At 37.0% G+C, this 22,810-nt stretch overlaps 1 protein-coding gene across 1 annotated transcript in view; it reads right to left on the minus strand.

Moving 5' to 3' along the window:
• The window catches only part of FRMD3 (FERM domain containing 3), a 74,768-nt gene extending 61,036 nt beyond the window's left edge, over window positions 1-13,732 (minus strand). Inside the window, exons 1-2 of the mRNA XM_029962899.1 lie at window positions 13,628-13,732; window positions 1,275-1,317 (exon numbers count right to left, since the gene is read on the minus strand). Coding sequence (XP_029818759.1) covers window positions 1,275-1,281 — 7 coding nt within the window. The 5' untranslated portion in view covers window positions 1,282-1,317; window positions 13,628-13,732. The remainder of the gene's footprint in view (window positions 1-1,274; window positions 1,318-13,627) is intronic.
• Window positions 13,733-22,810: the final 9,078 nt, after the last annotated feature.

Here is a 22,810-nt window from a genome sequence, read left to right on the forward strand (position 1 = left end):
CAACAAGAAGAATGAGCTCTTATGCTTTCTTGGGTGGAAGCAGTGATACAAATGCAGTTTAGATGATATATTCAGAAACTGTTCTACTTCTGATACACACTGAAAGGAAGAAAGATATTAAGATAATTTCTATTTAGTACAGTTCCTCTTTTTTTTCCTTCGCTAGCATTGTTGAGGAGCATGACCTACTTTTTGTTTGCCATTCTTGAACTTAATTTTTACTGGATAACACTCCAGCTAGCTAAACACCAGTTCACACTGAATATGCCAGGCATACATGTGTATGTGTATATACACATGTATGCACATGTTGCAATACTGCTGCATTAATGGAAGAGTTCTTTTAAGTATCCCAGTCAACATCCAGCATTAACTGGTTTTGCGTATTGGAAAATATCTTAAGCCTTGTCACATTTTAAAGTAAATACATTATCTCCTACACAAAAGGCACCTTGCGTATATGCTTAAAGCAGAAAACAACTGTATACAAAGCATATGTGAATAAATTCTCCTTCATTTAATAAACTAAGTAGATAGTTAGATAAGAGCTAAGACAAAACTTCCAAGGAACTAAGTCAGGTCTCCAGAATTGACAAATAAACTGTCTTCTACTGCTGGATATAAACTTTTGAGTACCAAAGTAGTTCTGTTTCCTGAAGAGGTCTTCACAGTTGTCCTATTTAATGGAAATGATAAACTAGACTGTAACCTTTAAAAAGGATAATTAAAATAACGAATTCCTATTTTGAGGACACTTTTTAAAATAATGATCCTTATTTTCCCCCTACATGTGGCAGGAGCTAACCACTTAGCTCACAGTACTTGAGTTTGCTGGACTATAAAAATTACCTCAAACCCTTTCTCTGCATTGTCAGGAAGCAAGGGGCAGCAGGAAGAGGGAAAACTGGAAAAGACCCAGAAGCAAATTGCTACGCTCCATTTTTTATTGCCATCTCCCAGTGGCTGATTGTGTCTGACTGAAAACGAAAGCCTGAACATACAGGTTTTCCCACTAGATCTCCCACTCCACACAATGCCTGCTGGCCTCCGGCTCTAGCCTTGAGCGGTAAGGAAAAGTTTTTGATACGCAGCACAGCACACTGTGAGATGGTGAAATGAAGATAGCATGGAGTTTTTAGGACTGTGGATAGGACATGAAGGGCCTATTTGCACCAAGAAACAAATGAAACAGAGTCTAAATTACTGCATGGAAGCAAAATAAAACCTTTGGACATTTCAAAATAATTTTTAAAACCTGAGCTCTAAACACTTACATTTCATTTGCTTGAAGATGGACTTGTTAGGCTCAAGCCAGTGCTGGAAAGGCAAAGCAGAGAGCAGAGGTTAATATGGATGGCAGTAGACAAAAATATCCTTGTTTGTTACCAAAAAATGAGAAATAGGATTTTTGTTTCACTGAGACATACATAAATGGGAAAAGCACCTCTATACAAGAATTGCATTGTATAAGCACACTTGATGTCACCACTGCCTATAAGATGGATGTAGCTGATGTAGAAATAAGAAAAATATTTCAAAGATGCATTTGAAGGTGACAGGCTCTAGTGCTAAGCTTGGAGCAGACATGTCAATCTTACACTTTAAGTAATTTTTTTCTAGAAGAACGATCGTATTGGACAGCAGAATAGACTACTCAGAAACTTTAACAGGATCTGTTCATTAATGCTGTCTTCTACAGTTCTTATAACTGAGGCATGTATAAGTACTTTATTCTCAGTCAAAACCCTCAGGGCAGAAGTAATTGTTCTCTTCTAGCAATAATTAAAAATCTGAAGGGAAAAAGAGTGCATTTTTCCAGGAAATGTTCACAATATGGACAGCCAGTGCTCAACAGAGAGATATGGATGCTTACCAGTAGGTGCATAACTTTCCAGTAAAAGAGTGATGGCAGGGAAAGCGGTTTTTTTGTTTGGTTGGGTTTGGTGTGGGTTTTTTTATTCTCCTGGAAAATAAACTCAGATTCTTCAGTAATGAAAATCTAGGCTCACATTCTATCTAAGAGCTTTAGCGCATCCCTTGCTAACAGTAGCTGAACCATTCAGGAGGATGTTTTGATAGACAAAAGAACATGCTGATATTCAAGTGCCCCTTCTGACCACAGCCAATAGCTTTTGTATGAGGATTTTTCCTGTAAGCAAAAAATCTCCACTCTAAAATGAGATCTGTGCTGCAGACGCAGCTGGTCAAAAGGCGTAGTATTCAGCTTTAATAAGCATAATCAACACGGGAAGGCCTTGCACTAAGGGGTTTCATTTTTAACCCTTTCATTCTAGCTCTAAAAGCCTATGGTTTACTGCAAAAAGAAAACCTACCATTTATTAAAACATAAGTAATACTTAAAATATCCTACATCAGCTACCATTTTTCCTCATAACTTATAGTAATTCTTCTACGAAGAAAGGCCAAGGGGATATATTTGGAGGAGCTGTAGGAGCTGCTGGAAAATTATTATATTTTAAATTATGATATCTCAAGAGTTCAGTCAAAGTCAGGATGACTATAAATTAGTTTTCTGAAACAGAACTTCCAATAACACAAATACCTTGAAAAGAACATTTTCAAATCTCTGCAGTGTAGAAACTCTTGCATAAAGTTTACGGAAGTACTGGAGATAAGCACTGAAACATACTTCTGTTTGAAGCTCACTTATCACTGAGAGACTGATATGGAACCCCAGTATTTAGAAGACAAACACCACAAAAAAACCAACAACCCCAAACTCCAAACAACAACCACAACAAAAAACCCACCCTATGCCATTTCTTTACCTATTTCCTTTTCCCAGTATCTCTCTTTTTTGGAGAAAAGATGAGAGAAACAGAATTGAGGCAGCAATGACTGTTTCACTGACCTACTAGAAATATCTAGGTCATTTCATTCCTTTCTTAGATTTTACATATACATTATTGATATATTTCATTCTGAATAATAGGTGGTGAGTGTTGATCATAAAAAGGTAAAGGCAATCTCATTTAAGAAATCCTATACACTCCACACTGCTTTATAGATACATAATCCAGAATGAATTAACAGATAAAAAAACAGTCAAGACACACAGACATGAAAATTTTTTTTCCTTAACCTCTTCACGCACACACTCCACCTCAACCAGGCTCATGGCAGTCCTAGTTGAAGATTCAGACAGCAAAGAATCAATTAGACACTGAGTCATGATGTACTGCTCCCGGGAAACTGAGAGTTTAGAGGTATTCACTATTTTCATATAGCAGAAGCACAGCACCATTTTATTATATTTTTTGAAAGACTAATCTGAAATATAAGCAGAGACCAGATCAGCATTTAGAGCTGTTTGAAAAAGTCAGTTACCTATTCTAAAAAGTCAGAAGTAAAAAAAGTCAATTTGCAAATATGAAACCCTCATAATTCACGATATGAAAAATGAAAGAGCGGAGACATGGATGAAATTCCCTATTCAGTGCACCAAATCCCCAGGAACGCAGATTTACCTAACATGTCTAAAAGCAAACGTTTCACTAAGACCTGAGTTTCATGGGTTAAAAACTGATTTGAAAAACACTGAACAATTAAGCAGTGTACTTGCTTGTGGAGGTCACGGTACTGACAGGCACTTTTAAGAAGCTCAGATTTCTGTGGTGACCTTCTGTTGGTGAAAGATTGCAAATGTGCACACAATTTAGCTGAATCTTCCAGAAAACTGATCAGTTACTTTATAATTTGTGGAGATTTTCAAAGACACAGCAATTAGGTGCTTAATGCTCGCTGACTGTCACAGGAAGATAAACGTCTAGTCATAGCTAATGCTTCTGAAAATAGCCACACCTATATTTGTTTGAATATTTCAGTTCGAGTTTTAGGAAAGATTTTCCCCTGAATACTTACTTATCTTCCAGCCTTACAGCATTGACTATTAATAATTAATACATGTGCCTTATCTCTGCTATAGAGTGTCCAGGCTATATTTATTCCAAGATTAATTAGCTGTTATAGCTAGGACCAGATTAAGGTTCCCATAAATCAATCAAAGGGTTTCTGCAGAAACTTTAACTTGAAAAGTGTCTGGTTTTCCAAAATGCTTTTTTTATGTAGCAATATTTTTTTAACAATTTTCCTGAAAAAGTAAAAAAAAAAAATATCTGATGAAAGGAAAATAAAACATTTTGAGTTCGCTTGTCAGGACAAATTTTAGAAGCATTTTACATGTTCAACAGCAAAGAAATGTCATTAAAACTGTATGCCGCTCCACCTTGTGAGAACAGTTCATAGGTGTTTTCCACTCTTTATTGTAAGACTAACGCTTCATAAGACAAATAAAACAAACAAAACTAGTCAGACGTAAAATTGGAGCTAGATACAAGAATCTTTCATTCCTCTACTAGCAGTAAAATGTGCAAACTAGGGAGAGAAAAAAACCTCCAAAACTTTTATACAGTTTCATTTTTTGCCTCATGTATTTGACACTGTAGTCCATAAAGGCTGCTTTAATTGGATGATGGCTTACAATCTCAAACCAGGTTGGCTTTATATGTGATAGTACTTAACAATTATCAGAAATAATTTCTGCAGGGGCTGATCCTCTTGTTTCACTGAGAGCATGTTAGCAATATGGTTGTTGCCCAATGGGGAAGAACAGTTTGAATCCTAATCCAGCTAACGCATATTACCAAACATTCATGTTCAGCACTAATTTCTAATCTTTTTGCCAAAAGAGGTTTGGGTGGCCACTGGGTATCTCAGTGATCAAGACAGATGTCCTCACAGAAGCAGAAGGCAAAGAGAAAGATACCCAGAGATCTTCAAGGTCAGTCATGAGATACCTAATGAGTCTTGGTGCTTCAAGTGCCAGTGGTGAGTAAGATAACTATTCTGGGTATCACTTTTGGTGCTGGAATCATAAAATATGCTGAGAATTGCCTTCTGACTAAGATTTCGTTGTGATTGCATGCTGCGTTTCAGACTGATGCTATCTTTGCTTTGTAAATAGAGCCTTCACCTCTGATCAGCCTTTAAGTGGCACTGAGTGGTCATTAGCGAGGCCAGGTGTGTTCTTGCTTACCCACAAATGCTGAGCAGCTGATGTGGTATCAGCTTTCATAGCAAATGCTCATGGTGAGCAAGGACACCATGCAAGGGTAAAAGCACCATTCTGGAAAGTCAATTTAACTCCACAAACACTGATGTGCTTTTAGTAAAGGGACTGCAGCCAACAATTTGTTTCAAACAAAGCCATTCACTGAGAAGCTCTGAGAGGACTGAGCATGGTCTCAATAGAGCACAGGGTAAAGGGCTTAAGAATTAGAAATGGTGAGGAAAGAGGACGCAGCCATAGAATCATAGAATGGCCTGAGTTGGAAGGGACCTTAAACATCATCTATCTCCAACCCCCATGCCATGGCCAGGGATACCTTTCACTAGACCAAGTGGTTTAGACCTCCATCCAACCTGGCCTTGAACATTTCCAGGGATAGGGTACGCACAACTTCTCTGAGGTCAGTGTCTCACCATCCTCAAAGTCTCCCCTCCTCCAAGCCAAGAGGTTTTTTGATTTAGTCCCCTGAGAAGCAGTTATGAAGGGGTAATCAAAAGTGGCCAAATATTGTGAATATTTAAATCTCCCTTGACAAGTAATACTTAGCCAAATAAAATTAATTTTATTTAAACTTCAACCCTATATTAATCTTGAAAATTAATACTTAACCTCTTCTTTTAATGGAGAGCATAATTAAAGTAAATTTTCTTTAGCCTCAAGGTAGTGAGGCTAAAGGACCAGGTTACAGCCTGGGAAAAAAACCAAAAACAAATGAACAAACAAAATAAAGTAACAGTATCCAAAGATGATGGAAACTCTGAGAGGGAAATTAATTGGATGCCCACTCTATACAGGCACAACAGACGCCAAATGACCCAGGGCACACCGCATGTCTCCTTCTTCATGCGCTGAGCCTGATACCATTTTTTCATGGTTTTAAGAACCTTTATACCAAGAATATCAATGTTGTTCTGATGTAGCAACAGAGCTGCTCCTCTGTACTGCTCCCAAAATCAGGACACTGACTCTGTTTAGTGGTATGCTAAGCAGGAGCAAACAAGGTACATCACTATCACAAAAATTAATCTGATTCAGAAATAGTAGAATATACTAGAACAGAATAATTTGTATGATTATGAACTGGAATATATTAAACAAATTTCCAAATTATCACTCTGTTAATCCTTCCACACTAAAATATTCAGAGGAACACCAATACTATATGTTGGAGAGCTCAACTTATCCATAATTTCTACATCAGCTGAACATGTGGCCATAAATTCTGCATATATTGATGTATGTATGAGCCACCGCATGCTCAGAGACAACAGTTCACAAATTGATGGGGAAAAAAAATCTTTGTTTTTATCAAAATAGCTTGCAGAATGGTTTATTTTACAAGTTTATTAATCTTCACACAAAATATTTCAGTTAGTAGCATTTCTGCTAAATTAAGTGTATATAAATATATATATTCACTTTGTACTAATATTCATTTCAGTCCAATTCTTGTTTAGTACCTGAATGCAACTCCTCTGGTAAAAGCAAGCTACCATTTAATTCAACACTTTGTCCCTGAAAATGGACTGAAGCAAACATTTGGGAAAAGAACAAGAGCAATAATTCCCATAGTGCTCACTGGGCCTTTTACACCAGCCTCTATTACAATTTTTTTGTAAGTCATTGTAGACTTTCACCAATTTGTCTAAACTCCTATTTTAATACTTTTAATACTTTTTTCATATTTTTGACAGCTACCATGAATTTTATGACTGGGTATGGTATTTTAAAACTGTTTCTCAATACCAATTGCTTTATAGTTTATTTTTGCTTCAGTTCTGTTGTAAGAATTACAGGGCATTCTTTCCCTGATCACTTCCTCCAAGGCACTTTACGTCATATCTTTCTCATTCACTTTTGCTCATTCTCTTGCTCTCACTCCTTCTCTCTCACTCACCTCTTTTCCTAGCTGTATCATTCGAGTCTAATCCACCTCTTAATGTATTAAATCCTTTCCTACTTGACATAATTCTCATGGCCTTCTTGGTTCCTTTTCTAGTTCTACTATATTTTTTTGAACCAGCATGACCTGAACATCAAGCACTGTCACAGCAAGACTTTATGCAAACACATGTAACTTCTTTGATAACTCTGTCCTGGAGGAAAGATTCATATGCATGGAGAAGGACTAAAATTTTTATTTATCTGTGGCTCAGTCACTCTAGTGTTCAGTCTATAATACTTCTGCTCTACCCCTTCAAAGAAAATAGAGAGCTTCCAGACAGATCTTTTCACGTAGCTGTATGGAGCCTTATGATTCATTACACAAAGACATAACTTCATTAAGCTGAGCTTGCAAATTATCTGGTGTGTCTTTCTCCCAACCTTCACCATTCTCAACTTAGGTTATCAGATTAAACAAATATTCTGCCTAGGTAAATTGGAAGTGATGTACTCTAGAATCCAAACGGGTCTCCCCATCAGCCTTACTAGTGAAATAAACATGCAATCTGACAAAAAAGCTCTCTCTGTTTAGAATTGCCCAGCGGTTTTTACCACATTTAAGACTGAGAGCAAAACGAGAATTGTATCTCCGACAGTTCTTTAGAGGGAAACTGGCAGACATATCGACAAATTCATACTGCACAGTGTCATCTTTCTAGCAATGCACCAAGCCAGGCTCTGTGCTCTGGGGAAGTCAGAAAATCCCGGTGTACTCAGAGCCTCCATTCAAGATCAACTGCACAGAGAGAATGTATTCACAGAGCAGTTTCACTGATTCAGAAGCTTTGTTTGCATAATGCCAGGCAGAAAACCACTGCATTGCTGTGCTGCTCCCAGACAGCCCTGCAGCACATCCACATGACAAAGCATCTTAATGCTTAAGGTCTCAAACCTTTCTACAGTGACAGTTTAGACTTCACAGTTGCTTCAGGGTCCTACAAAGCCTTTTCATAACACTTCCAAGCTATCCTATGGGTACTTTCAAGGTATTTCTGCCTAACTACCAACTCATACTTTCACACTCAAAAACATAATCATAAGCATGTGTTCAGACCAACCCACCGAGGGTAAAAAAAAAGGAAATACATATTTCCAACTTTAAATCACTGCTCAGGTGTCCTCCTGAAGAGACTTAAAGAATATATTTCACCACACTAATATCTTCCTTCAGTTCAATCTTCCAGTGCCCTCAATACCAATGACCTCCTTCAACAAAGTGTCAGCTCTAGTGACAGATGCTGAACAGATGCATTGTATCATTTTATTCTCATCTCATACCAGTTCAAAAAAAACCAAAAAAAGGATGTTCAGTCAACCCAGGGTATCTGGCACAGAATAAACCATGCTGCATTTCCTCGAGGGTAAGAGTGTGGTAATTGGCCCCAATATAATATCTAATACATTAAAATATACCAGTAAGTAGTTCCTTGAGTAGGAGAATCAGTAACAGCTCCTCCATCTGTGTTTCCTGTTTGAAACTACTAAAAAGTGCAAGCTCCAAATGATGATTTCTGTGTTCTTACTGTGTCTCTGTTTCAACTACTTCTAGATTTCCTGGAGTGGCTTTGCCCTACAGCATTTCCCACAGTCAGAATAATAATAGGGTTCTAACCACCATCTTGCAGTTTACCTTCTTGTAACCACACAGGAACCTAACATTTGAGAACTATATGGAATCACAGAATCATTAAGGTTAGAAGAGACCTTTAAGACCATCCAGTCCAGTTGTCCACCCAGCCCTGCCTCTGTAAACCCTACACCACTAAACCACAGCACCCAGGGCCAGATCCAGATGCCTCTTGAACACCTCCAGGGCTGGTGACTCCACCACCTCCCCGGACAATCTATTCCAAGACCTGACCACCTTAAGAGTGAACAAATTTTTCCTAATATCTAATCTAAATCTTCCCTGTCTCAGTTAAATCCATTTCCTCTTGTCCTCTCACTGCAGACACAGCAGAAGAGACCGGCCCCTGCCTCACTGCAATGTCCTTCCAGGTAGTTGTAGAAAGCGATGAGGTCCCCCTGAGCCTCCTCTTCTTGAGACTAAACGAACCCAGCTCCCTCACCTGTTCCTCACAAGACATGTTTTTAAGACCTTTCATGAGCCTTGTTGCACTTTGCTGAACACACTCCAGCACCCCAATGTCCTTTTTAAAGTGAGGGACCCAAAACTGAACACAGCACTAGAAGTATGGCCTCATCAATGCCGCATACAGGGGGATGATCACTTCCCTAGTCAAATCTGACCAAAACTGGCTTAAAAAGTTACTACAGCTGAGAGTCAGGGAGAAAGGCAATGTGATCCCAAATACTTAGTTTTCTCAGAAATCCACGTGAAAAAATCAACAGTTAATATATGAACATTAGGAACTCCTCTGTTCCCAGTGGAATATCATTACATATAAAATGGCATACTGCAATTTACTACATACTACTAGGATAGTCTTGACATTTCTGAATATATCCTAAGGCACAGTCTCCCTAAAGGAACATCCAAATGTGATGCAAAAAGATAAAACAGCAGATATGATGTAGAACCTAGAGTCTTTAACTGCTAGATAATTTGATGTCATTGTCATTATTACTCTCCCGTATACCCAAAGATACAAAAAAAGCTATGCCTTCTTTTGTGTCTCCCATGCCTCCTTCTTTTGTGTCTCCCAGGATTTCTTTTCTGTTCTGGAATAGAAAATGGAAAACTATAGAAAATTTTTAAAAGTTTAAGTACGCCCAAAAGATACACACACATTTACTTATGTAATAGGAAAGGATTGTTATAAAAGTGGGACTGAGGGGAAAAAGGAGTGTATACATTATAACTTACTTGAAAAATAACCTATAAAAACAACGTGTTTTCCCACATTTCAAAATTTTGTTCCAATATAAGACAATTAGCTCAATTATCTACCTTTTTTTTACATCTGAATGTTCTAAACAGAAATTTTGAAATATTTCATTTGAAGCATCTGAAATATTGAAACAGTCAATTTTTTAAATTCTCAAACTCAGACAAACATTTCAACACTCCTAAGTCAAAATGCTACATTTTGGTAGCATACTCTGAAAGAAGACATCTATGGTGAAATAAAGCAGGTATTTTTGCCTGCTTGGGCTCCCTCAATAAATTACAAAACAAAAGGACTGTAAATTAGCTTTTGGAGCAACTCTGAAAGCTCTGCACAAAAAAATTTACATATGAATAAAAGGGAGCAAGTATCACTAATAGACTAAATGCCAACAGGAGTAAATCTGCATAATATTTAATATATATGTATGTATGTGTGTGTACACTATATAATAATATACTATTATGTCATATAGCTTAACTATTCAAAGAGCCAATCAAGAATAATTCACTGAAAGCCAAAGTTAAATGCATGATTTCGGCAGTTTCATTTGGAATCATTGATATAGCCCTTTCTGTAAAAAAACAGAGACTGTTTGCTGTTGAATATAAACTACAGCAGAGGCTTTCAGCACTTCCAAGAAACTGGGCAAAGCACGTACAACAATGAGTTGTACGCTACCTACATCAGAATCAATATTAAGTCTCCTAAAAAACAGTTATGCTTTTTGGTTGCAGTTCCTATTACATGCATTTTGGAAGAACCTTCAGAAGATGGTGCCTAGTCTCTATCTTTGTCGGCATTTAATATAAACTCCTTCCATAAAATTATAGAGAATTTTCTGAAAATTATTTACAAATCTAGTGTAAAAACTTTGCCCCACTACCTCTATTATGTTGTTCCAGACAGTGCAGCTCTCACCAGTTTAAGAAAGCACCTCCCTTGCATAAATTTTCTTTTTTTTTCTACTTTACAATCTGATGCATGTATAACCATATCTTCTTAGCCTTTGTTTTCCAGCACGTTATGTCCTTCTTAACATCCTGTCATAAATAACTTCTCCATTCTCTTTATATTCTCTCTGTATATACTGCTTCTCCTTCTTTCCTCTTTCCCTCCTCAGTTAAATTGACCTTTCTTAAATGCAGATATCTAGATCAGAATAGCTGAGGTCTCATTAGGGTGTAACAACATTAATACTTTCCTGAAATTTAATCCTAAGAAAAGGTAAATAAATTTATCATTATTTATCATAGTCACATCATGAACTAAAACCAGACCAGTCACTATGCATTTTATACATTATCCCGCATCTCTTTATTTGTCTATGGGGCACTGAAGTACAATGTCATACACATTGTTAACTGGTACAGGATGAATTATCACTTTCTTTTCAGTGGGAACACTAAACTGGGGAGTGCTGTTCCTAAACCATGGCATGAGGCATTTACTGCTGAACTTTTATCTAGCTACAATGCCTAAGTTCCTAATTATTCATAAAGTCTCATGCTTGTTATACTACTAAGAGATCGTTGGTTAGTATGTTACTTTAAGATCAAAAAAAAGATCGGAACAGTCTTCTGCTGCAGAAGTTTCAAAATTCTTCTGCATCTGAGTAAGAGGTATTTATGCATCTGTATGCAGAAGCAAGATTCATGTAAGTGAACCTCTACAGGATCAGAGATTCAGAAGAGCCAGATGACATAAAAACAAAATTACTTTATTATAGCATTTGGTTAAAGTTTTAGTCCTTAGGATGGAGTCTGTGGCAGAGGAAATATCCACTCTGAGGAAAAGCATTTTACGTTTAAATATTAAGACGTGCAATCTTAAAAAAAAAAAAAAAAGGAAAAAACCAAACAAAACAGGACAAAGGGACAATAGAAGATAGTGCACATAAAAATAGCTTATTTTGATGAATTGTAACATAAGAGAAAAATACGTTTCTTTCAACTCATCATCAGAGTTTTTGAGTCTGTATAAAGAAATATCCCTTATGAAGCCTGTCCTAATTCACAAGATAATTTAAAATAAAGAAATAATATCCAAGAGAAGTTATCCATTTGCTTAAAAGCATGAGAACATTTAAAAATGCATGTATGGAAAATGTAAGTTTGATAAGTTGGTTGATACAAGCCATCCTACTACTCAGGATGGCTACAGTATTCTCAGTTGTTCGATATAAAGGGGAATGAAGACTTGAGATTTTTTAAGTAAGAACATAATTTGTTTCTCAAAATTGTCTTTTGCTGCCAACCAAGAGAAAATTTTAGCTTCCTTAAAAGCTATAATCTTCCATAAACTTAACATCAAATTAGATATACTATAAGATATAAACAAACAACTGCATAGTCGAGGTGGATAAGACACTGCAGAGAATTTGAAATATGGGAACCACGTAAGGTAGGCTATAATAAGAATCACAATGGGGTTGAGTTCTTAGAGTCTTTTTCTGAAGCATAACTTTTTTAAAGTATTCTGACTAAAAAAAAAAAATCAAAGTTTTTTTTGTAATAAAACAACCCCTTTGATTGCTGTTAAGTAAAATAACTTTTCTGTAGCTATTTTTGAGTGATGTCAGAGAAAGGCCCAACAGAAGTATTCATTAAGTTCTACCTAATTATAGTCTAATCTAGCACTCCACCTAATTTTCCCATCAATTCCAACCAAGTGAACACCTTTGTAATTGCTATGTGTGTGCAGAATTAAGAACACTGGTCAGAATAACGGCTAGTTATTTTCATTTTAAAAGGGGGTTGCAATGGAAATGATTTGCTGCAGCTTCACAAAGCTGTTGCAATTCTATAAGGTTGAGCTGATGGTGATTCCCAAATTCTGATGATTTTTGATAAAACTAATTAGGGTGTACCAAGAGATATACAGCAAAATGGTTTTTTCCTCTTATAGCAGTTTCAAACTGGTGATTGTTTCCAGATATTAAATGCCAGTATATGTCCCCAAGATATTTAAAATCATATCTAAGTCTTAATCTTGAGACCAGCAGGATGACACAGTAAAGGAGTTCTGAATTTCACTGTCTGAAGACTTCTGCTTCCTGAGTTGACCATTCTTTCCTACTCTCAAACAGTAAAAATATCTGAAGCTAAGCAGGGGATAGCAGTAGCAAATCCCCTATAAAACACCACCTGCATGACAGGACCACCTTACACCTAGGAAAGACGACTAATCACTGCCCACACAAACGCCTAGAGTACAGGCCTATAAATTTTATTGCACAAATGCAAAGATGGTCACAGGGAGAACCAAACTGATGAATCCGCACAACTTGACAAATCATGTCTGTTTTGTGCATTACAGATTTTAAGTCCATACAACCTGTAATGAGTGGAACAGAATTTCTCCTTTTAGCTGTTAAACTTAATAGGATTTTTGCCTACATATCCCAAGAAGCATACTCTATAGAAAACTAAAAATCCCAAATTCCACTGCACTGCCAGAGCCTAGAGCTACTCTGTGCTAATTCTGTTTCATGCTTATAGATTATTTCTAGCTCAAGTGCCCAGGAGAACTACACAAATCAGAACGTATCAATTTACCCGAAACTAAATAGATGAACTGAGGGGAAAATTAAATTAATAATGACACTTTAGGAACAGCTACAGATTATGACCAGAGTATATATCCTCAGAGATACATAACTTTGCATGAGAATTTACATGTTTATTGAAAAAAAATCAATTTAGCATTACTTAAAAGCAAATGTAGTCAGAGATCATATACATACCCTCTGCTTCTCAGGGTCAACATATCGAATGCCAAAATAGTCTTTTTCCAGCAAGCTGTAATAGTTGCAGATGTGATCTATAAGAAACTGACCTTTGGTTTCCCTCTGTAAAAAGAGAAATAATTGATACATTATGTTGAGTATTCTGAACTTGCTGTCTACAAAGTCTAATCAAAGTGTCAAGGCAAATGGCACATGAAATTTGTTGTTATTCAGATGAGGACAAGGATTTAACCATTTATCTCCTCTAAAAGATGGAGGAGATTAATGATTAATACACTCTCTGAATATTCACAAATTCATTGGTTAAGAAAATATCATTACTACTCCTATCTCAGAAAAACGCATGCTGCTCTAATAGCCACAAATTTATAATATTTAATATATTACTAGTAATCATATTTCCACTTGCTGATATAATGGCATAACAGATACTCACTTACATATAGAATTTCAAAACAGTGTGTGGGTTTTTTTGTATGCCCCAAGTCTGTAAGCAGTTTTGGCAGTGAGTATCTTACTGGATCCTTATACAGTGCCCACAGCAAGACAGACTTGATCCTTAATTCGCAGTCAGTACAAGGAAAATATGCCCAAATGACTGAAAGAGATGTTTTCATTTTTGCACTGCTTCTGGGTAAAACATTTCATTCTTTATTTCTGCTTTCTTCAATCCCAATACTGTGTTTCATTTCTCCTTTATCTACTGCCTAATATGGAGATCCTACAAGAATTTTCACATTTCTTCTGATCAGCTGATGTGAGGGTTCAGCTTGGCTTTTTTTCCGAATTGTGATTTGTGTCAATATTAACACAGAGCTAAACCTTTTTGCCTAAACCAGCCCATTCCAAGCAGACAAAGGTGCTTTACCATGCAGCAGTGTCAGGTCTCTTTTTTCCCCTCTATCTGTCTACCCTGGTCCCACACTGAGACACCTTTGCTGTGGACTAGGTAGTGCGTTCTATCCTTAGCTGACATGAAACAACTTGAACTCACTTCTTTAATGTCTGGTGAATAGAAAGTACACAGGACATGCAATCATGTTATATAAAAGATATTACTTAACTAGCCTTTCTTTAAAAACAGGCAATTTAAGCCATAAACAGGATGGCAAGCAAAAGGGAAGAGAAAGCTTTTGTATTTCTCAAGGTAATTTACAAAACTGGATATTGTTATCATCTTCATTTCACATAGAAGCAATTGAGACAAAACCAGCACCATGACCTGTCTGAGGTCATACTCTAAAGGGCAGAGAAAGCAATGGCCTCAGGTCCACCACTCTCTGGTGAGACCTGCTTCCCACAGGAAAAATGAGACATGCTTCAAGACTGGAGAGTTAGAAAATAATACAATACATGAACAACTGCTTTCTTTTCCTATCTTCACAATTAAAAAGGAGTTCTGACGTGGATACCGTTGCTTGTCTTTTCATTTCCACCACTAAACAAAGAGATAACTAAATAAAAAGTACCCTCAGTTAAGCAACTTACAGAGAGCTGCACTGCCCTTCCAGTGTGCCAAGGCATTCCCCGCCATATGGACCTTCTCTCCTCTTGAATACACTTCCAGCCACAATGGAATTACTAGTTTCTCTACAGATTTCTCTTTCCTACTTGTGGAGGCCTTAGCTTCAATTCCTATTGTGTAAGCCATCTACTTCCACTAGTCCTATCTTTTTCCACCTTTTATCTCCTATATATTTACCCTGCACTAGGTCCTATACTTTTCCATACTCTGCTTCTTGCCTGGAGGATATCTCTTGCCTTGTCTGCACCATGGTATTTCTATAAATTGTTTGCCTATTTTTAAACAGACATTGTCAAAGGATGTTAATCCAATCTGTCTATTCTGTACATGCTCATGCAACCTCATGCTTGGCACCGTGCACTGCTGCCTTTTCCTGTGTTACATAGCTGCAAAGGTCTCCTTCTGTAATTGTTTCCTTCCAGCCCTGAGAAACTTAAAAATCAACTTGTTTGTCATTAGGAATGGTTAACAAACACACTGACATTTATTTGGTACTGTACCCAGTTACAAGTATTGGGCAGCCTAGTGACAACATAGAGAAAACTTTCCTCAAAATGCAAAGTCCTACCAAAGACTGAAAAGTGCAAAAAGAAAACTGTCATTCTGCGGCTGACAAAAAAGGTCTACATTTACACAGTCGCATCTCAATAAACTGTTTTCTAATTGAAAAGCTTATAGTCTGCAAAGTTTTGTGACTATGAGAGACCATCAAAACATTATGACAAAATTGCACAGTGACATTTCATTACAGAGGCAAAAGAAAAAATCACGAACACACACACATGACATTTAAGTTGCACATATTTTTAAGATTAATCTACAGCAAACTAAATAGAACTCGGAAATAACAGCTATTGACTGTTATTTCAAACATGAAAACAGATTTTACTAACAACAGCACATGAAAGAAATCCTTCTCATTTGTAAATGAGGAAACCAGACTAGTCATATTTTCATGTGACAACATTAGAGGGTGTTAGTGGAAGAATACTCAGCAATACAGTCTTCTAATTTCTACAGGTTTGCACTCTAATCTGTTCATTTTAAAAGTCTTTGCTTGACTAAATAATCACAAATTCTTTGAGTTCCTGAAGAAGCTGATAGAAGGCTATGGCAAGTACGGTGTTTTTTAATTCAGTAACAATCTTCCCTTTCTGAAAGGAATTGACGCCCTAGTTTTCTTGCTTGGAAGATAGACGATAGAAATAAACCAAACAAAAAAGAGCAGACGAACAAAAGCCTCCAAGCTAAATTCATGCTCTAGGAATCTTTAAGCCTGCCATGGATAAATAAGAGAGACTAGTTAATAATCTCACCCTTGGTTACTATACACATCAGTTCACTGCCAGATATTAAATAATATTCAAGATGTATAAAAGTTGCTAAATTGGCACATACATAATGTAATGAGTGTTTTCACAAGAAATACTGTTGCAAACATTTCACTCTTAATGCTTTTTAAATACCTGAAATTTGAAAAAACTCAGATCTTAGTTGATCCACAGAGGAAAATACTTGATGTGGAACACAGCATGTCAAGTCCGAATTCATAATACATTGTGTGACAAGTAGGATGGGCAATTGCTGCTAATTTTGTTTTCTACAAAAAACATACATAAACACTTTCTACACTTCTCTAACAATGCTCCAAATTCTCCTGATCCTTAGAAATTGATGATCTTTCTCATCTCCCATGTTCTTATTACATATTACTACTTATTACCGTACTATAAAAGAATATATTAAATTCAAAGTTTATTCTCATTTGTGAAAGAATATGGATAAATTAAATTAGAAACTGCCAGTCATCCACAAGAGAGCAGAGGAATGGATTTAGGTCACAGGATAATGAATATAAAACATTGCCTGAAATTTCAGACATTTGCCATGTAGCTTTCCAATTAAGGAATCCTTTTAAACAGACAAACAAACAAACAAAAACAATCCCCAGACCCTTCTATATCAAAAAAGTACTTTGCAGCAATTCAGAAAAATACTTTTAATACCATATTTTAGGATGTTTGTCAGAACATGGAAAAATTACATCATTAAAAAAAGCCATTATTTTCAAACACTACTGAAACATGTCAGCCACAAACAAGAGGAATCTAAAAGCAAAAATTAAGTCATACTTTTAAAATTTTCACAGCTCGAACCTTTGATAATTTTACCACAGTTTACCCAGAAGTCATCAACTACTCTCCAATACAGAAGACGTATGCAGGCAGAGACAAGAGTCACAAAAGTATACGAGCAAGAGATAGGAAATGTCCTGGATTGTAATCAATACAATGTTTTCAATGAAAGAATACCATGTTAAACAAACCACTTTTTTCTAAGTCCATTAATTGAAATATGTCTGTCTCAACTGAGATATATTTTCCTTCAGATTTTTGTAATCTATGCAATGGCTTTAAACAAAGTCCTGTAATGTAGACATTTCACACACTCAACAAAAAATAGGCTTTTGGAGATTCCTATAAATAATTTGAGGAATTACTCCCTGATTTGTTTAGATAAATTGGCACAGACAAGATGAGTATGTTTTTCCTAAGGCTGCATTTGAATATCTGACCTTAATACCACTGAAATCCCACAACAAACCTCAACACACATGCAAGGGATATAATGCCATGTAAATGACAAAATCCCTGAACACAGAAGGTCAGCTTACAAATAACTTAAACTCTGCTTTTTAAGCTGGGTCAAAAGTTTTCTATTGAAACATAAACAGATCAAACTAAACTAGCAGATGTTGCAAAAGAATTAAGCAGAACAAGGGACATTCTCCACTCCAAGAAGACACAAACACATGCTCATACAGAGTCTTCTATTGATGGACTCACAGGACAACCTGAGTTTCTTCCTTAGTAAGACACTGCATAAATGATTCATTTTACCTACCAGACACTCTTCCATTTCTGCAACTCTACAAATTTATGACTGAGTAACACGATTCCTTGGTAATTTCTCTGTTATAGAGAAACTAATCCAAGCAACCTTTGTTGCTGTTGAGCAGTTTAAGTCTAACACATTATCCCCATCTCATGCTTGCTGTGGGGATTTCTTATTTTTATTCCTAATTTCTTTATGCAACTTAAAAAACAAGGGAGATTGTATCTTGTTCTGTCAATTTAACCATTGTCCAATGATGCAAAATGAGACCACAAAACATTTGTAACCACTTCACTAATCTGAAAGTGAGAAGAAAATCATTTATAGCAGTTTCAGATCCTGCATTCAGTGAAATGTCTTCCTTATTTGCATTTGCTTCACTGTGGAGTTCTGTGTCTATTTATCTGAATGTTGTCACAAGGAAGAGCAAGAGTCACAAGCAGATTAAACACAACGCTTCTGCTCTGTTATCTAACCACTGAAGTCCTGCCAGCTGTGCTTATCTCTGTTAGGAAGCCACTGACATTACTAAGAAGCAGTGCAGAGTCATAAACACAGTATTTATTTGTACTGGGGATTTGTGTTTTATTTGTGCTAACAGTTCCCAACAGTGACCCTCTGTGTAAAGCTGGTCACATAATTAAGTGCTTACTTGAGTGTAAAGCCACTCAAAAAGAATTTAAAAAATAAAAAATAATACCATGTATATTAAAAAAAAAATTTAAAACCACAATTAATCCAGCATTTCTGTTTGAATAAGTGGAAAGTCAGGCTCTCAGGCAAGGCAAGCATAGTATCTGATTTTTTATGCCTGTTTTCTTTAGTATGTAACATATTTTGAAGTCCTATGGATGTAAAAGAATTAAATACATGTATTTGAGAACAATCATAATAACACCATTGAATGAAAACTAACCTAGGCAGAAAAATGGACAAGTGCATCTAGGGCTAAAATAAGTAATTCAAAAAGCACTGAAAACTGAAATAGATACTTCTGTTGACAATACTTAAAAAATTATAAAAAACCAACAGAGCTAAGCTATGTCTTTGACTGCCACATCTCATATTTCTGAATTCTCTTTGGATATCCTCTTCCAGTGATGAGATCATATTTCTTCCAGGCTTTTCATGAGAGAAATAACTTGAATCCCAACGGGAACATATCTTCCATTCCATCGACAATTATTCTATAATTCAGTATGGGGTCAGCTCTCATGCACAAAAGTATGGCTATAAGAAAGACATCTGGGAGCAACTCTCTGCTCATGTCAGTTTTGAACCAGCTGTCATCACATTTGCATTTGTTTCCAGTAGCACAACAAACATTCACTAAGCATCACTTTTGGAGTGGGGATGTACCATGGAAATGGGACTCATTTAATATCAACCCTTTGGAGCTGATAGGGAGGAGGGCTGAGGGCACAGAGAAGGAAAGCAATGCCTGAATTTCACAGTATCTTCTAGATGAATTTTCTGCCTGATGAAAGTTCTGCCTGAATAGTCACATCAAGAACAGAATCCTCATTCTGCAACAACCAAAAGCAGTGAGGTAGAATAGGCTTAGCTCCAAGCTGGCAACACTGGGCCATCCCTAACCCTGACAACCTTCAACACGCTGTGCAAATTTCTTATGGCTCCTTAGATTTATGGATTCACTGAAACTACAAATTACAGCAAATACTCACAAAACAGATACACAGACAAGTTCTTTACCATTTTTGTTCCATCTTTGGAAACAGCAACAGGAATATCTGAAGAAGTTTCACAAGAACTAGACATTGCATAATGCCTTGAAAATATAAAGAACAACATGCCTGTTTCATTCCTCAATTAAAATGTTATAACTTTTTAAAAGGGATTCCTCTTATAATCAGCAACCTATTTTAAAGTATTTGAAAATACTTAGGGTAAAAAAAAAACTTAAGGGAAAAAGAAGCCACAAATCAGTCTCTGTCACTGTTTCATTTGGGCAACAAATATACAAATGCATCTCAAAGATAAAACAGAAAGGAAAGAAAAAAGAAGAATGTCCATGCTGGGAAGAAAAGAAATAAGGGGTGAGCAATTTCGAGGCTGAATGTGTGGATGCAGCTGTGGAAGCTCTATCAATCTTAAACGAAACTGCAGGGCTAAATGTACATGGCATTGAAAATTTAACCAGAAGTTACTGCTCCAATGAGGTCAGAAACATGCTTGTCAAGTTCCTCTTATCTGCTAACTCAGTTGGGAAATGAAGAGGATCATTTGAGGCAACTTATTTTTCTTTAGTTTTGCACTATTCACTTGTGAAAGATGGGCAGATTTGTCCATAAAAGAGCATCTTTTTACCCTCTCTTGAATTAGAGGTTAGTGTATGAGGATAGTGATCCAATAATAAAAGATGAAGGGGTAAAAGAGATAAGTACACCACAGAAAAAATAACACAATGCCAGTCTCATGCAATAAATACTATCCTAAAGGCAAAATATATGGAAAATGAAAATTTTATTCTACAGGCAGCAGGAGTGAAGACAAGTAACGGCTTTCACACAATCAGTTCTTGACCTCAGTGCTGTTCTGCAAGTAAATTACTCTGACCTGTGAGTAAATTACAAATGATAAAAATAAATATTTATAGTTCACATACTGCAGTTCTCAAAAGTCTCCGCCAGTCTGGCAGGCAAGCATTGAAGAAACCACAAATGTGACATTCATTTACAGGGCTCATCATCATTTTCTGTCCTTCTGCACATGGGCAACACTTAGCCATTCAGGTTCTGTGTCCCTGAAGTGGCAGCCTCACAGAAGGCTTGCAGCATTAACTGCTCACTTCTGGTAACAGCTTCCATTAGCACAGCAGTCAATGCCATCTGAGGCACTATTGATTTCTTAAAAGGATTTGAGTCCTTCTGTCAACAAATCTATTGCTTTATTCAATATCCATCATTGTTCTGCAAAGCTAACTCTACTTTCTCTCTTGCATCCTCGACATCATACCACATCTAGGAAAGTGGATGAGAGATTTCAAGGATGACTTGTCAGCCCCCAGCTACAAAGCAACCTAAAAGCCAAATCAGGATTTTGACAAAATTACCTAATGTCCCTCAGTACAGATGATGGTCAACAATTCTCCCCATGCAATACCTGGCCCCATACAACACTGAATCTTCTCAGTGGGTTCAGCAAACCCAGAAAAAGTACTACATATTTGGGGGGGGGGGAACAGTTTTCCCCCTGAAGTAATAAAATGGTAAATCCCCAGGGGGTGGTGACCCTTGAGGTTTGAACCAATGAGCGCATTTGCAAAATATAAACATATCACAAGCAGACCAGAAGAGAAGGTGAGGTAGTTGTAGTTGTAGTTGTTGTAGGAGAGGTGGCCATGTTCTGAGGCCACGAGGGGAAGTACAAATCTTTAACTATACTATCTTTTCTAACAGCATGCCCTTATTTTACAAAAGGAGTACTTTAAAAAAGAAGAGCAACCAAAAATACTTGTAGGCAAATAAGACCATTCCCTGAGCACAAGCAGAAGAGAGAATCAGTGTGGTGTGACACAGCTTAGTTAAGCTGCTCACAGAAAAACAACCAACAGGGTTGTTGCAAGAACGCCCCTTCACAAGTACATTTCAGAGCTCAGCTGAACCCCAACCACAGTAAGGGTCATGCAGGAACAACCACACCCTTTCCACATGAAGTGGGAGAATATGACCACAGCAGAGAAGGGCAAGTTGAAAGAATCAATGAGTAGGGCAGGGGATCACCTGTAAGCACTAATACTGGCACCTCAGCTGGCCTCCTCACCACAGCTCCCACCAGCTTGGGGTTATTCCCGTGTTCCTCTCCTTGCATGAGGAAATACAGCATGAATGCCTGCAAGCATAACATGGGATGTACATGCACTGGACGAGAGCAAAGGAGGAAGAAAAGGAAGATCATGGGATGTAATCCTTAGAGGGAGAGATTTTCTAACTGCTGAATTAATACCCATTGAAAAGGCTATTAGAGTGATGTGCAAGGCTAAGATCTTACATAATGAGTAGAATACATGACTAGATATTACAGAAATTTGATCCATCATTGTGTGGATTATTCCAGAATCACAAACCAGTTGTGTGATTGCCAGTGGTCTGGCAACATCATCTCTGAAGCACACCAAATCTCAACAAGTGCTGCAAATCACAGATAATGTCTCCTGACAGACAAGACCCTCAGTCATGATGAAGTCAACATCTCACAGCGAACCAACTGAAAGTGTAACTTGTATGCTAATCTGATGTGATAAGGGCCTAGATGAAAACTTTTGGCTAACTGAGGAATCCTCACCATGCTATGCACTTGAACTGTCATACATATATGACAGATATACCATAGATACCATTGATAGACATACCATAGAATTGTGTTGTTAGTGCCTCAGAGGACACTTGTCATAATACCTACTGCAGGTCTTCAAAAACGTTATTATGGATTGCAAGAGAGTCATGATGCACAAAAAGGTCTCCCACATTTTACTAATTTAGAATTCATGACAGGTGTTTCTTTCCATTAGTCACCTTGCTCATCTGCACCAGGTCAGTAAGTCCTTTCTGAGTAAACTATTTGGTCTTTACCAGTATTGGAGTACAGTCACTCACTTTTCCCATGTGCCTTGACTGAAGAAATTTTGTAACTTCAAGGATCATGTTGGGTCATTTCCCATTCAGCAAAGTGTTTTATTTCATTACTCTCTTTCAGCAAACTAAAGAATAATTTTATCATGAGACACTATTTCCAAACTG

Source organism: Manacus vitellinus, unplaced genomic scaffold, assembly GCF_001715985.3.
Source record: "Manacus vitellinus isolate BGI_N305 unplaced genomic scaffold, ASM171598v3 scaffold_50_pilon, whole genome shotgun sequence".
NCBI lineage: Eukaryota > Metazoa > Chordata > Aves > Passeriformes > Pipridae > Manacus > Manacus vitellinus.